Source organism: Rhineura floridana, chromosome 18, assembly GCF_030035675.1.
Source record: "Rhineura floridana isolate rRhiFlo1 chromosome 18, rRhiFlo1.hap2, whole genome shotgun sequence".
Lineage (NCBI taxonomy): Eukaryota > Metazoa > Chordata > Lepidosauria > Squamata > Rhineuridae > Rhineura > Rhineura floridana.
Genome location: NC_084497.1, coordinates 784,084 through 799,598, shown reverse-complemented (window position 1 = coordinate 799,598; position 15,515 = coordinate 784,084). Strand labels below are relative to the sequence as shown.

General features: G+C 48.0%; 1 protein-coding gene across 7 annotated transcripts in view; it reads right to left on the bottom strand.

The window, feature by feature from the left end:
* Positions 1-196: 196 nt before the first annotated feature.
* The window catches only part of PALM (paralemmin), a 45,490-nt gene continuing 30,171 nt past the window's right edge, over positions 197-15,515 (bottom strand). For 2 of the 7 annotated variants that reach the window (XM_061600679.1, XM_061600682.1), the window contains exons 3-9: positions 13,364-13,444; positions 12,760-12,890; positions 9,935-10,052; positions 9,205-9,226; positions 7,557-7,619; positions 3,474-3,605; positions 199-3,069 (exon numbers count right to left, since the gene is read on the bottom strand). In XM_061600679.1, coding sequence (XP_061456663.1) covers positions 2,495-3,069; positions 3,474-3,605; positions 7,557-7,619; positions 9,205-9,226; positions 9,935-10,052; positions 12,760-12,821 — 972 coding nt within the window. In that variant the 5' untranslated portion in view covers positions 12,822-12,890; positions 13,364-13,444 and the 3' untranslated portion in view covers positions 199-2,494. Of the gene's footprint in view, positions 3,070-3,473; positions 3,606-7,556; positions 7,620-9,204; positions 9,227-9,934; positions 10,053-12,759; positions 12,891-13,363; positions 13,445-15,515 lie in introns of all 7 variants that reach the window. The other 5 variants (XM_061600677.1, XM_061600676.1, XM_061600678.1 and 2 more) reach the window with 5 other exon arrangements.

Genomic DNA, 15,515 nt, shown 5'->3' with positions numbered 1-15,515 from the left:
AAAAAGATCTGACTAATTAGATGCAAAATATATGCATAATAAAAGAGTCAAGTCCCAGACTGCACATTATCTGCAGCATAATTTTATATTGCATACATATTTTTATCCCGTTATATGCCTTTCTATATATATATATCCATGTGCTGGTTACTTTAGGAAAATTTGGAGTATATGTGCATATAATATACGGTGTTTGTATTATTAGCAGAAGTTGTGTGTGTGTGTAAGTAACTTACCTCTCATGGAGAGGGGGATTTTTAAAAAAAACAAATCCATGCTTAACATCAAGATTTTCAGGTAATTCTATTTGGGTTTTTTTTAATTTAGAGAAAAGGTGAATAAGAGGAGACATGATAGAGGTGTGTAAAGTTATGCATGGAAAAAGTGGATAGAGAGAAGTTCTTCTTTCCTAACACTAGAGTTTGTGGACATCCACTGAAGCTGAATACTGGAAGATTTGGGAGAAGACTAAAGAAAGTCTTCACACAGCGCAAAGTTAAACTCTGGAACTCACTCCCACAAGAGGCAGTGACGTCTACCAACTTGGATGGCTGGAACAGAGGATCAGACAAATTCATGGAGGAGAAGGCTATCAGTGGCCACTAGCCATGAGGCTGGCTATGTTGTCCCTTCATTGTCAGAGGCAATACAGTGTATGTCTCTGAATGCTGGGAATCCCATGCTGGACTATGGTCAATTTTGAGCCTGCTTTAAACAATGACCTTTCATTCATTCACCTCTCCTCCAAGACTCCCCCACTGGGGAAAAGGCAATTGCTCCGTGAAGACTGGAGGTCCTGATGCCAGAAGGGCAGTGAATCCGCTCCAGGTTTCAGTCCAGACTTTCAAGAGCCTGTCCAAGGTACTGAACCTATTTGGGGAATCGGTTTCAGCACCTCAGACAGCCCCTTGAAACCACTACACCACACCATTCTGATCATGCTGCTAGAAGCGCAAGCTGCAAATCTTTTAAACAGGCAAGGAAAATAATGAAGACAAAGCTACAGATCCATTTCTCTCTCTCTTTCTCTCTCCCGCCCAGATGATTCACACCTTTTATTTTGCTCTGTTCCAGTATATTACAAACCAACAATGGGGAAACAGGAAGGTTGGTGTGTGTGAGGGAGCAAAGGTGGAACTTTAAGCAGCTGGTCTTCATGACGATCAAAAAGCTCAGCAGAAGGGGGGAAGTGCACTTTAGCGAGCCAAGGAGGGCCAAGAAGCGAGTTGTGACAGAGGACTAGGCACACGAAGGGGAGAGATCACCATGTCTGGTACACTAGATGAGACAGAGTCTGGGGCGACCAAGGAGTGAGGCTTTGAGAGGAGAAAAACGAGCGAGGGGGCTAACACATCAGCAATGTAATCTCTGCAGAACTTGATGGTGTCCTCATCGCTCACATTCACAGCGGGCCTGGCGTTCAAGGCCTGGCGTTCTCCTCTCACAGGCTTTAAAGAAGTCCCAAGTTGCGTCTCTTTTTCCTCGCCGTTTCTGTTGGGCACCAGCTGTTCTGGGACACTGGCTCAGTCAGGAGAGGCCTGGAGTCCAGGAAGAGAGTTGAGGCTTTGGTGATGGAGGCTGGTTGGCCGCTGGTGGTGCAGATGTTCCGATGACCAGAGCCTCCTCGATAATGGCGGCTAAGGTTGACCTTTGTCTATTGCCGGGGAGGAGGTGGACAGCCCAATGTCGATGGAGAGAGCACCAATCACTGCATGAAATCCTTGAGCAGGACTCTTGGCTCATGGTGGCAGACCCACCCTGTGAGGGGGACTCCTGTAGAGATGGCCATTTTACAGCAGACCCAATCGTGGCCAGTGTTCTTCAGCCCCTCCATACATGGGCTGCCCCAAATGGTTGGAAAGACAATGGTTCTAAGAGGGATCAAATTCCAGGTCACAACAAGGGTCTTTTGGGTCCCAGGCAAAATAATAATAATAGTAAAAATTGATCATGTTGGCTGGATTAGGAAGTTTGGGAAGGAGTGCGAAGCTGTAGCGGGATTGTCTTGCAGACGGAGCAGCTATCCAAGCCAGTTTCCAAAATCTGGGTGATGCCTCGAATCACAGCCGATTTCTGTCATGTACAAACAACAGGCTGCCTTTTTTCTTTCAAGCGTCAGTGGGGTAGGATTGCATGGCGCTGGGTTTCTAATAATTTTTTTGCAATGTCCCATGTATGAAAAAGTGAATAAGGATGTTAGATAGAGGCAGAGGGGGGAAAATTGAGGCTGGCAGCTCAGTGTCATATACATTTGACTCTCCCCCCCACCAAAGTACTGCATTATATTTCCTCAGTCGCTTGAAAATAGAAATGAAGGGCAGGAACCCAATTTGGGGAGTTGCATGTAGAGTAAAAATAAAAGAATTCTAAACCTTGGAGTTTGCGTAGGACTCGGAAGGTATCCAAAGAGGCGGAGTCAAGGTGACAGATATGGGGGGAGAGGCAGTCCTGATTGGCTGTACAGTTGAGGGCGGGGCCAGGCAAGGGAGGCATCTTACATCACTGAACAGCATTTACAGCGCTGTTTCTTCGCATCGAGATCCCGGCCTGCTCCTTTGGGGTCAGTGTCATTGGCCGAGGGCTGCTCACTGCCTTGTTTCTCTTCCTTCTGGGGGAGGGCTGTCCCGGGCTCCACCATGTTGCCGTTGGGTGGGGCGTGGTCCTTCCCCATGCAATCCACCGCCGGCTTGTTCTCGGCGTCTTCGATCACCACGAGCTCCGCCTTGATTGTACCCTCCAGGCCGAGGACCTTTTTGGTCTCGTTCTCGTCTTCCACGTTCTGGTACCCCATGAAGATCATGGTGACCGGCTGGTCTTTGCTGGGCTCGCCCGGGGCCATCAGCTTGGGGCTCCCTACCACCTTAGCCTGCACGCCGGTGATATCCTTCCGGGGTGTGGCCCTCTGGCTTGGGGGGTTGCTTTTGGACCCTTGGGCATCCTTGGCCATTTCCGAGACCTCGCTCAGGATTACCTCATCAGCCTTATGGATGAGTTCGTCCACCTCTGAGGAGCTGAGCTGGTGGAGGCCGTTCTCCATGGCGCCGTCTTTGGCACGGACTGCGTGGACCACTGCAAGAGAAGACCGAGACGGTATTCAGGGAGGATACCCCTCCCGTTGAGGACATCCCACCCCTTCCCACGAAATCTTGAATTAACTCCAGTTAGGAACATACTGCTTTATAGCAAGTCAAACCATCTGTATGTCGAACTATTGTCTCCCACACCAATTCTCCTAGACTTGTTGGTCTTCTACAGGGAGCAGCAGCTCCCATCATCCGTGGCCGTTGGGGAGGCTCTCTGGTGCTGACAGGAGCTGGTGTCCAACAGCATCTGGAGGACACCACAGCGGCTACCCTTGGCTTGGACATCTAGGACCTAGCCCAAAAAACCCAGCGCGCCCCATAACAACACCCCTACTGATGAGCACAGGAGGCTTCTCCCCGGCTTGCAGACGCTCTGCTGGGCCCCCGTACCTTTCGTCTCATCCTCGTACACTTTGACCCCCTGGACCGAGTGGCCCTTGGGTAGCCTAGTGGTGCTGGACAGGACCTTGGTCTCCCCCGTGAGTTTGTCCTTTTCCACAGTAATCTCCACAGAGTACATGGCTGGGGGGCAAACAGGAGAGTGAGCAAGGAGCCTCCCCGCTTCCCCCGGCACCCCCCACACCTCCTCGCTGCGCAGAAGCAAAAAGGCGTGGCACCGGCAGGCGTGAGACCCCGAGGCAGGGGGGAGGCCTGAAGTGCAAGGGGTGCAAACAGGGAGCGGTGCTCAGGGGTGCAAGGAAAGGACAGCAAGGAGCCAGGTGAGGATCTCTCATCTATAGGGCCAAGCGCAGCCTCCTATAACAACCCTGCCACACAAGCCCCCCTCCCCGAGGGTTAATCCAGACCTTTGGATCCCCGTGACTGTGTTATCGGTACCAATGGAGCATCGCTGCATTCACACGATCTAGTTCAGGCTGGGCCAAGCTGGTGCTCTAAAGATGTTGTCGGGAAGTCCTTTCCCAGCAGCCTCAGCAAGCGGCATGGCCAAGGGAAGGATGTCAGGAGCTGGAGTGCAGCAAGGTCTAGAGGGCCACATGCGGCCCCCCATCCCTGCTTTAAGAAGCATGCAAGAGATGGATGAATGCCTCTGTTTAGAAGAGGCATTCCCTGCTGGGAGCGGAGAATGCCTCTTTCTTAGGTTAGGGAGGGGGAAACCATATTGAGGCCCATCCAGATGATTCTAGATGTCCAACTCCCATCAGCCTCAGTGGCCAACAGAGCCAATGGTTAAAGGATGATGGGAGCTGGCAGTCCAGCAGGAGGATACGAGGTTGGGGAAAGCTGATCTACGTCATGCCTTCAGAGTAGGGGATGGACAAGTCTGCCAGTTTCCGTTCTCCACAGTTCTGCAACAACGTCCAATTTTTTTCTTAACAAAAAAAAACGTCCTCATGAAAATTCACCAGCATTTTAGTTCTCCTAATAAATTAATTTTGTAAGCAGTTTTGACTAATGCACACATTTTTGGCAAGCCAGTTCCCCCAGTATAATGCATTGTTGTAGGAGAAACGGAGAGAGCCAGAACAGACAGATCCTTCTACCCTAATGGCAAGAGAAATATTTGTGTTAGACTGTTAGGTTTAAATTGCATCTGCCAGCTTAACCCAACAACAAAGCTATGTGCATGCACTCGGAGGTAAGTTCCACTGATTTCAACGGGAATTCCACATATGCGTATCTGGAATTTTAACCTGCCGTTTTTTAACCTGCCACGAAGAGCCCAGATGCAGCCGAATACACACATGTAGATATTCAGTATTTGACTCCCTTTGACATGAGATGATATAAATAGCATTTCTGCCTGGGGCATGGAAACAGACGGAGCCCTGTACTTTGCTGGGAGGGTTTTTTTTAGCATGTTATAACTCTGGTGTGGTTAATGGGTTACACCAGTTGGTCAAACCAGCCTCCTTTGGGGGCAGCTGTCTTTCCAATTTGGACTGTTCTCCGGCAGGTTGGAATGCAGGTCTGCTTGGAGGGAGGGACGAAGGGTCAATTTCGCTTTCTATCCATTCCTCATTATTTCCAAACCACAGTTCCCTATCAGCATGCAATTTTCTTTTTAAAGAAGTCCCCATGAAAATTCATCAGCCTTGTTGTTAGGTGCATTGTATGCAGTTTGGCCTAATGCACACATTTTTTGCAAGCAATTTCCCCGATTACAATATTATTGTTATTTCCATGCATATGTGAATTTCCCCCCAAATATATGTATTTTATTTTGGTCAGGGAACTGCATTGCAAAATTTGTTGAAGCCTGAATTTCAAAGGCTAGGTGTGCTTCATATTGACTCGGAAAGTGCAAATTAGTTAAGTTTGCATTAAGATGGAAAATGGACTCCGTTCCTCCCTTTTCCCTACTATGATCACATTCCCCTTCTCTGCTGACAAACTCTTGCTTCTCAAACATTCTTAAGACATGGCTGCACTCATGAGATTTAAAAGTTTAATTTGGACAGAAATCACACATGCACTTGCATGAGCACATAAAAGGGGAGTATAAAATTTTCTGTTTGAAAAAGTAGAGAAGCCGCTGATGGATCCATCTGCCATGAGATTGCCCCAGGCGCTTTTTTTTTGTAAGCCAAAGCAGCCCTGCTCTACATTTGCGGGGGGGGGGCTGAGGTGGTACAGTCATGATGTGGAAGAAAGGACTGTACCAATTTACATTTTGAACGCTCCCTTCCTGAAGACTAGCAGAGGAGGAACAGGGCTTGCTAGACCTTTTCGTCCTAGTTACGTACTTGTCAGGACTTTTTAACAGCACAGATTAAGCTTCCCAAGTGACACCTTTGCCCCTAGAGCCTGAAGAGTCCATTGCCTCCTGTTGCTAGCTGCCTAGACCAGGCCTAGAGTCAGTCAATTCCAGTTGGAATCCATTATGCAAGTCTGTCTATTTCAAAATCCCCATCAGGTTCTGCAAATTAGAATAAAAGAATGCAAATCTGTTTCTCTCAAGCTGCCAATTAAATCCTGAAATTAGAATAACATCAAGCGCATCTCATTTCATTTCAAACTTCCAGTTTCTTTCTCCAACTGGAATCCTTGATGTGTATCAAAATCATATCCCTTCCAATTCTACGAGGCTAAAATAACACAAACTGATTTTATTTAGAACTTCCAATCAGAGTTCTGTAACTAGAATGAAATAAATGGAAATCTATTTAATTTATACTATATATATGCTGTTTATTAAAAAGTCCCAATTATTTTCAGCAATTAGAACAAGTGCAAATCTATTTATTTAAAACTTCCAATTAAATCCTGCAATTAGCACTCCTTAGTTTATTTAGAAAAAGAGGGAGAGGTAGCATGCTGATGCTCTAATTGACCTGGAAACTGCATTCTGTTCCCTTCCCCACACAAGACACCTCCCTCCCCCCAAAACCCTGGTGAAGGAAAAGCACTCTGCACCTCCTCAGGGGCACTGCCACCTACATTTCTGATTCAAGTTCTGAGGGAAGAACTGAGCTGCTCTGACCTCTTGCCCTGGATCTGACCGGCGAGGGGGCGGAGTGGACAGGGCTTCCTAGGGCTGCTGCTCACCAACAATCCGAAGCATTCCTGACATCAACGGACCCTTTAAGGACCTCAAAGACTGTGTGTTGGGGTCCCTTTCTGATCCCGCGGACCAACACTGATGGGTGGGCAGGACAACCTGCCTGTCAATCACCTGGCATCATTATGATTGACAAGCGCATTCTCTGGCCCACCCATCAAATTGCTTTGGGCAGCAATTTCAATGGAAAATGTTTGGTGCTATTGGAACAAGGCAGGAGGGCATGTTGTTCCAGCACAGGAATAGTTGGGAGCCCAGTTTACGCTCCTGATTCTTAGCCACACCCTTACCTGCCCCACCCTTGAGGTGTGAGGAAGGTGGGTGTGGTTTAGGGAAAACGGCTTCGGGGGCCAAACGGGAGGGCTGGGAACCCACATTTGGCCTTCAGGCTGACGATTCTCCACACCTGCTCTGAGAGCTCTTACTTGAGCTTGCTTTTCCCCTCCTCCCTCCTCCCCCCTTTTTCCTTGAGTGTCGTGTCTTTCTTTAAGATTACGAAGGCACCATCTTGGAACTAATTTCGGTAAAGCGAGAGCCTCTTTTTGTTTTCTTGATAAATGCCATCACTACCTAACCAAATAAATCCTAAGCCCTGGCATGGATAAAACAGAAGGCAAAGTTGCCTCCTGGCCCCCACGTCATTCCAGCAAGATCTATTTAAAATATGCATAGCCTGGGAGCAAGCAGCAGAGGTGTCGACGGCAGCAGCATTTTTCGAGTGCAAGATTGCGCCTTGGGTTGAAGCACAGAGCTCTCTACCCCGTTCACCGCAATGGACAAAGCTGTTCTTTTTCAAGGGGGGGTTCCCCCAGACAGTTAGCCCCCGGCGAAAGCAGGCAAAGCAACATGCTGTTATGCTCAGGCAGAAGGTTGCCCCCCTCCCAGGGGGGCACTGGACTTGAAGACATAGTCCACCTCCCTCTGAGAAGAGCAGAGCCCTCGGTCCAGCCTACCTGCTTTCATCATGCCTCCACCTTCCACCACTCTTATGGGGCTGTTGGCGCCTTTGTTGTCTGCTTCGGAACAAGAGGAAGACAAGGGGAGGGGAAGGGGAATTAAAAAGGGTGCTCTTTTGAACCACAAAGGGAAAAAAACGTGCAAACCAGCTGCAGGAAAACGTAGGCACATTAAGGACCCAAGGGAAGAGGCTGCCTGCTGGATCCAGCCCAAGGGGCCCCTCTAGTCCAGCATATCCTGTCCTCACAGTGGCCAACCATGTGCCCATCACAGGAAGCCGGCAAGCAGGACTCGAGCACAAGAGCAACTCTCCCCTCCTGCGGGTTCCGGCAAGTGGCATTCAGCGCCATCCTGCCTCTGTCAATGGAGGCAGAGCGTAGCCATTGTGGCTAGTCTCGTCTTCCAGGAATTAGCCCAATCTTTTAAAGCCATCCAAGTTGGTGGCCATCACTGCCTCTTGTGGGAGTGAATCCCAGAGTTTTAATTCTGTGCTGAGTGAAGAAATCCTTTTTGTCTGTCCTGGATCATCCAAACGTCACCTGCGTTGGATGTCCACAGGGGTCTGTGCATGCTCCAATTTCAGACTTTGTTTCCACAACCCTCCTAGATGAATCAGGATTTTAAAAGCAGGAGTGGAGACGCTCAAGCCCAGGAGCTGAATTTGGCCCTCCAAGCCTCTCTGACTGGCCCCTGGAACTCTCCCTCGAGGCCACACCCATCCTCCCCTCCCTCCAAAAATGCTGTTTCTTGGTTGGAAAGTGCCCTTGAACTCTCACTTGCCTGGATGAAGAGATATTGAGTGTGCACAGAAGAAAGGGACCTCTGGGAGGCAGTCCACGTTAGCCCTACTCAGAGAAGACCCATTGAAATTAATGGGCATGGCTAACTTTGGTTCATTAAGTTCAATGGGTCTACTCTGGGTAGGATTTAGCTGACTACAACCGTCTTAACTTTTGCAGCCGACTGCACAAAGGTTAGAATTGCAGTAGCTGCTCTGCCCATGTTTGCTGCTGCTCCCGGCATGCGGCCCCTGGGAGGTTGTTGATAAAGGAGTGTGGCCCTCAGGCTGATAAAGGTCCCCCAGCCCTGGCTTAAAAGGAGGGGAACACAGGGAAGGGGAAGGAATTGAGCGACTCTGTTCACCCCTACTTTCAGGCTGACTTATAGGAGCCCTGACAGGTGCCTGCACGTTTTTCTTTCGAAAGTTTCAAAAGAAAGACTGGTTGCTATGGACACCCCAGGCAGTTTATTCCAGAATTAGGATCAAAAATAAAATATTTTTAAAATTTTAAAATTAAATTTATATCCTGCCCTTCCTCCTAGAAGGAGCACAAGGAGGCAAACAAAAACTCTAAAACACTCTAAAACATCTTAAAAACAAAAGACTTTAAAACATATTAAAATAAAACATCTTTCAAAACATGTTTAAAAACTTCTAAAAAAGTAATTCCAACACAGACACAGACACAGACACAGACTATCTATCTATCTATCTATCTATCTATCTATCTATCTATCTATCTATCTATCTATCTATCTATCTATCTATCTATCTATCTATCTATCTATCTATCTATCTATCTATCTATCTATCTATCTATCTATCTATCTATCTATCTAATCTGGCAAAGAAATGGTACCTACCTTTGGCTGAGCCTATAGGAGTCTGTGGGAAGACAGAGCAACACATTAACAGCATGAAAACTGGCAGGAATGTTAACATGTTAAGTCTAGGACTGCTTCCTGCCCTGCAAGGGAGGAGTAAAGTGTCCATGCATGCAAAAGCAACATTTAGTTTCAATCCATGGGCTAATGTTGCATGTCAGCTGGGCTAAACCCCCACAAACAAGGACAGATTAAAATGTGCTGAGGTCCTAAACAATGCTACATTTAAGAGGCCCCCACAGCGTTACCAAAACCTTTGTGTCATTCTAACAGAAAGGACACTGAAAATAGAGGTTCTGAAATTCTGTGTTAGCATATATACCAGTATGTAGGCAAGGATGCAACTGGAAAGCGAATGAATCATTTATCTTGCAGTTGGGGATGGAAGGATCTGTCCATTTCAGTTCTTGAATTTCAAACGACGGCCGCATTTCAGTCCTCATATGGTTTTGGAAAGCGGCTTTAGATGTGAACTAAATCAAAATTCTCACCCATTTTACCTGTGCAAGTTAAGGTGCACAGTATCTAAAGTTGGCCAAGTGATTTCGGGGCCTGAGACAGAAAACCAAGTGAGCCATGGGCCTTCCCCCAGATCTGCATCGTCCAATGAAGCCAAGGTGGCCTAGGTGACAATGTCTCCTTTCATCCTCACAACAACCCTGCGAGGTTGGCCAGGTTGAGGAAGAGAGAGGGTGGTATTGCTCCTTACCTTCGGCGTATGCGGTACCTTTTCTTCCTTGGCCATCACCCTGGTCTCCTTGGCCATGCTCTCTTTGGTGGAAGAGGCGGAGAGGCTGTTTTCCAGTTGTTCTAGTTCCTTCTCCAGCCTGGAAGAGGGAAGTGTCATACAGAGAGAGGAAAGTGCCTGGGCTGAAGAGCTTCCTCGCCTGGGAAGCACATCAGCCAGCTCAGTGGTTTCTAAATGGGGATGGGGATCATCTGTGGCCCTCCAGATGTTGATGGACTCCAACCCTCAGCAGCCCCAGCAGGCAGCATGGCTGACGATCAGGGCTGATGAGTTAAGAGCCTAGCAGCATCTGGAGGGCCGGAGATGTTCCCCACTGACTGCTGATCAAAGAAGTAGCATTTCCCTGCTGCAAGCGAGAGATGGGAGAATGCCTCTATTTAGAAGAGGCATTCCCTCCTGAGAGCGGGGAATGCATCTTCTTAGATCTGGGAAGGAGAAATTTGTGCCCCCCCTGGCATTGGACTCCAAATCCCAGCAGCCAGTGTGGCCAGCGGTCAGGGATGATGGGAGTTGGATACCAGCAACATCTGGAGGGCCACAGATGTTTTCCATTTTTATGTTAAAAAGATTTTTAAAAAATTAATAAAATTGAGGGATGTTTAGTTGACACGATCTAGCAATTACCCAAACAAATTGGTATTAGTCTGTTTCATTGTTGCTTTTTTGGGATAATATATTTATTACTTAGCTTTTTTTTAAAAAAGTTTTTTTGCTATTGTTTAGGAGTGGATTTCTGTTGACATATTTGATGTTGCAAATCTAGAGAGCTGTGGTGGCCGGCTCTAAATGCAATAACAGAAAGAAGAGATTCAGAAGGGCTCATGGGGTTGCACACAATCTTCCCTTTCATCTTTCATAACAGCTCTGCAAGGTAAGTCAGGGCATGAGAGAATGAGGGTGACCAGCCTGTGTGATGCATGTTTTGGTATCTGAGCAGATATTTGAATCCAAGCATCACTGACACAAATCACCCTGGTGAATGTTTGGCAGATTTTTTTGGACAATTTGGTAATATACACATTTTTCTCGAGTTAAGGCCCAGCCCAGCATTGGAAGACTTTTTTTGGGGTTACATAATCCTTCCTTCTCTGGCCATTTAATGCCAAATCTTCCCCTTCCTTTGGCCTCTCAGATTCAGGACGGAGGTAGAGGTTAGGCTGCAGCCAAAACAAGAGAGCGTGTTCAGCTGTTGCTGGAACAGTGGCCCCCCACCCCTCCTCTCTGCTGCCAGTTACACTCTGTTCTAGAGAAAGGGGAAATTTCCCCCAGCGGAGTCTGCCACACTGAACAAATCGATACAGCGGGTGGGGTGTACGCGCACGCGGGTGGAATGTTTCTCCAGCAACTTTTTAAAGATGACAGATGAGCCTTTCGCAGGGCGTGCCAGCCTCCGCCTCGCTTTTTCCTTCCCTTTTGTTTTTCGTTTTTAACAATGGTATGAGGTATCCGTGAAGGCGATAAAACACAAAGAAATCCAGGCCGCTAGAGAAAGAGCCAGATTTTTAGATTCCCTAAGAAGTTTCGATTTCACAACAGGAGATCAAGAGCAGAAAAGAGTTTATTATCCATAAAATAAAGAGACAAAATAATCCCCAAGGGCTCCTGTTGAATCTGTAATCATAACCTCTCCCTCTCTTCATATCTTGATCGCTTTGCAAGTCCCAACAATGTATAAAACTATCCCAAAGATATACTTCCTTTCTTAATTCTCACTTGACCTTCTCTGACCTTCAGTAAGTGAGTTTTTTAACCATGTCGAGAATTCACCACATAACTTCTGAAACGGGGGTGGCCTTGGGCTCACTTGTCCATGCTGGGCCTCACCCCTACCTTCTTCCATCCTTTTAAAAAAATGATTAATTTTCATTTTGCTTACAGGGCGGCTGGTAATGCTTGAAAGTAGTCTGAGAGAGACGCCAGGCCCCCCCTGGCCATCTTAATATGCTCAGAGGCCGACATTTGCATCTCAACGTGTAAATCAGTCTGTGCAAATGCTACACGCCCCAGAGGTGGGCAGGGCAAGTGTTGGGAGTCTGCACACAATGCAGACATGCATGCAGACAGGCTCACACACACTTGCATGCATGGGTGGTTCTCTCTCTCTCTCTCTTTCTCACACACACACACACGAGTTGGTCCTCCGTCCTCAGCAGTTCATTGGCCACACCGGTTGCCTTTTCAGCACCTACTGAAGAGCTTCCTCTTGCAACAAGCCTTTTAGGTAGAGACCTTATTATCCCAGTCTGCATCATGTTGGAATTGCTTTTTGAGATGTTTTTAAAGGTGTTTTTTTTAAAAAAGATGTTTTTAGGATGTTTTGTTTTAATATGTTTCAAAGTCTTTTGTTTTTAAGATGCTTTAGTGCTTTTAGTGTTTTTGTTTGCCGCCCTGGGCTCCTTCTGGGAGGAAGGGCAGGATATAAATTTTATTATTATTATTATCATTATAATTAATAATAATAATAAAAGGTGGTGATCTTCATGGACACTCCCCCACCCTACCCCTCTTCCAAGCAAACGGCCTTATCAGAGTTTAAGGACACAATTCCTGCCAGGCAGCAACTCGCGAGGAGGGTGCAAAGCAAGACCAGGGAGGGAGTGGCCTAGGGAAGCGTGCCGAGGGCCAGAAAGCGAGTCATGGAGGGCTGCATTCCGCCTCTAGGCCTGAGGTGTCCCCACCTCTCATCTAACGAGAAAGAGCATCGAGCCCAGAGCTGAGGACTGCATCCCCGCAGCGCTGGCTGGGCCTGGGCTCAACAGCGTGCAGGGACACACATTAATCCTCACCTCTGGATGCTCTCGTCTAGCTCCTTGGCTTTCAAGTCGTCCTCCTGCATCTGCTTCTTCATGGCCTCGCTGTCCTCGGCTGTGGATGACGGGGCGCCCTCCAGCAACCATCTCTCCCTCAGAGTCTTCGACTTGGAGGCAGCGTGGAGGAAAAAGAAGAGAGGGCAGTTACCTTCTCCCACCCAAGGCCCGTTTATTTCTTTATGAAAATATTTAGATACTGCTATTCATTTTAAAAAAATGAAAGCCGTTTATAAAGACACGATTTTTAAAAAAACCGAACAGACATCTAAAACCAGAAATTAACTAACTAACTGTTGCAGAAAGACAATTGCCTACATAAGCCTGGCGACACAGAAAAGTTTCCGCAGGCGTTTAGAAGCCAGAGTGGAGGGTGCCTGCTGAATCTCTAGTGGCAGAGCGTTCCACAGGACTGGGCTGGTGATGCAAAAGGCTCGATTTCTTGTTGTTGTCAAATGGGCCTTGCCACCTCAGGGGGGTGACCGGTGATGCTCCAGCAGAGGACCCCCGGTATCCCGGGGCATCGTGCCTCCAACCAGCAGGCACGGGTCACCTTATCGCAGGAAGCTTCTGCATGTCCTACCTTTAAGTGTTGTAACTGACGCCTGTCATCTTCCAGTTGCCGCCGTTTATTCTCAATCTCCGCTTGGCGCTTTCTCTTCTCCTGAAATTGCAGAGGGGAAAGAGAAAGAAAAAAATGAACAGCAGCAAGAGAAGGCAAAGTCAAGGGGCTGTGCAAACCGTTAAGGCCGGTGGGTCATCCTTGTGTGGTGACCGTGGGTCCAATGGTGCTCACTGAGGTCTTCTCCTGGGGCCCTTGAGGTTCTTCCTCTGATTTTCCCACCCTCCCCACTGGCCACGAGGTGGTGAGGATGATTACCTCCCCCCTGAAAAGTACATAGAGCTGAAGGCAGACGTTGGGAAGAGGGGCGCTCTTTCGGACTTCCTCTTTCCGCTCTGGGGGCTTTTCAAGGCTAGAGATGGAGAGATCTGTCAGTTTTGATTCTCTCCATTTCTCATTTTTTCCAGACTTGAATTCAGGTCTCCACATTTCTGCAGCAATTTGCTTTTTATTTTTAATTTTGTTTAAAAAACCATCATGAGGATCCTTCAGCATTTCAGTGTGAATTTCTCTGTAAGAAACACGTTTTGTATGCAACTTTGACTAATGTACATATTTTTGCAAGCAATTTCACCTCATATACTGCATTTTTTCCATGTTATTTTCACATCTCATCATAGAATAGCAGAGTTGGACGGGGCCCATACGGCCACTGAGTCCAACCCCCTTCTCAGCGCAGGAATCCAAGTCAAAGCATCCCCGACAGGTGGCTGTCCAGTTGCCTCTTTAGTGCCTCCAGCGTCTGAGAGCCCAGCACTTCCCTACATCATTGATGCCATTGTTGTACCACTCTAACAGTTAGGAAGTTTTTCCTGATGTCCAGCTGAAATCTGGGACTTGAGCCCGTTATTCCATGCCCTGCACTCTGAAATGATCAAGAAGAGATCCCGGCCATCTTCTGTGTGGCAACCTTTCATGTACTTGAAGAGTGCTATCCTATCTCCCCTCAGTCTTCTTTTCTCAAGGCTAAACATGCCCTCATAGGGCTTTCTTTCCAGACCCCTGAGTAGGATAATAAACATCCTGTTCTTACAGTGGCCAATCCGATGCTCCAATGGGAAGCTCACAAGCAGGGCAAGAAGGCGCTAAGCCCACTCCTGACGTCATTCCCCAGCATCTCGCCTCCGAATCATGCAATGGCCTGGATTTTTTTTTTCAAGCAGAGGCACTCATGCTGAATGGAAACTGCTTGGCATCTTTGATCGATTGATTTGCGCTTCTTAACGCTCAGTCAACAAGGTGAGCCGCAGAGAGCGAGCGAGAGCTGTTTGAAAGGGAGGGAAACAGAAGGAACCAACAGCTGATGTGGCCAATATGACTGATGCTGTTCTGGTGGCCCCTGCTGTTATCACCATCATTATTACTCCATGCTAGCCCTAGATAGCATGCTAGCATTAGAGCTAAGAGACAGGACTCACTTAGGTTCATTTATTTCAGTGGGTCTGCCCTGAGTAGGGCTTAGCTGAATACAACCCTGAGTAACAGCAGAAGCATTGGGTTGCTTCCAACGTTAAGTCATACTCGGAGCAGGCCCATGGAAGTCAATGGGCATGGCTAACTTCAGCCTCTGCATAGAACATAGTTGGAGTCAAACAACGAGATTGTCTTCATTCAGCTACGTCCTACTCAGAGCAGGCCCACTGAAAGTGAATTAACCCAGGTTAATCGTGTCTATTAACTTCAGTGGCTCTACACTGCGTAGGGCTAGCACGGAATACAACGCAAGGGCTGTATCCAGCCAAGCCACACTCAAGAGCTGACCCAATGCCCTCAGCCCATTTATGCAGACCAGTGGAGGCTGGTCCATGAGGGCAAATGGGAATGCCCCACCAACCCTGGCCTGCCCTCAGCCAGCCCCCACCTGCCTGCCAGCCTTCTGCCAGGGGTGGCCCTGATGGTCACGTGCCTCCTCCTCCGTCTCAGTGTTGCCTCTTGCAGAACTCAGCAGGGAGGAGGAGGGTGGGAACAGAGCTAGAATTAGCATGAGTTGGCTCCGCCTCTCATTAGCTCTGGCTCCGCCTCCTGCTTGGGCTCCCTGCCTTCTGCCCCACCACCCCAAATGGGCTGCCTGCATCTCGTTGGGCCTGGGGTCCACACTGTGGCCAGGCTCCTG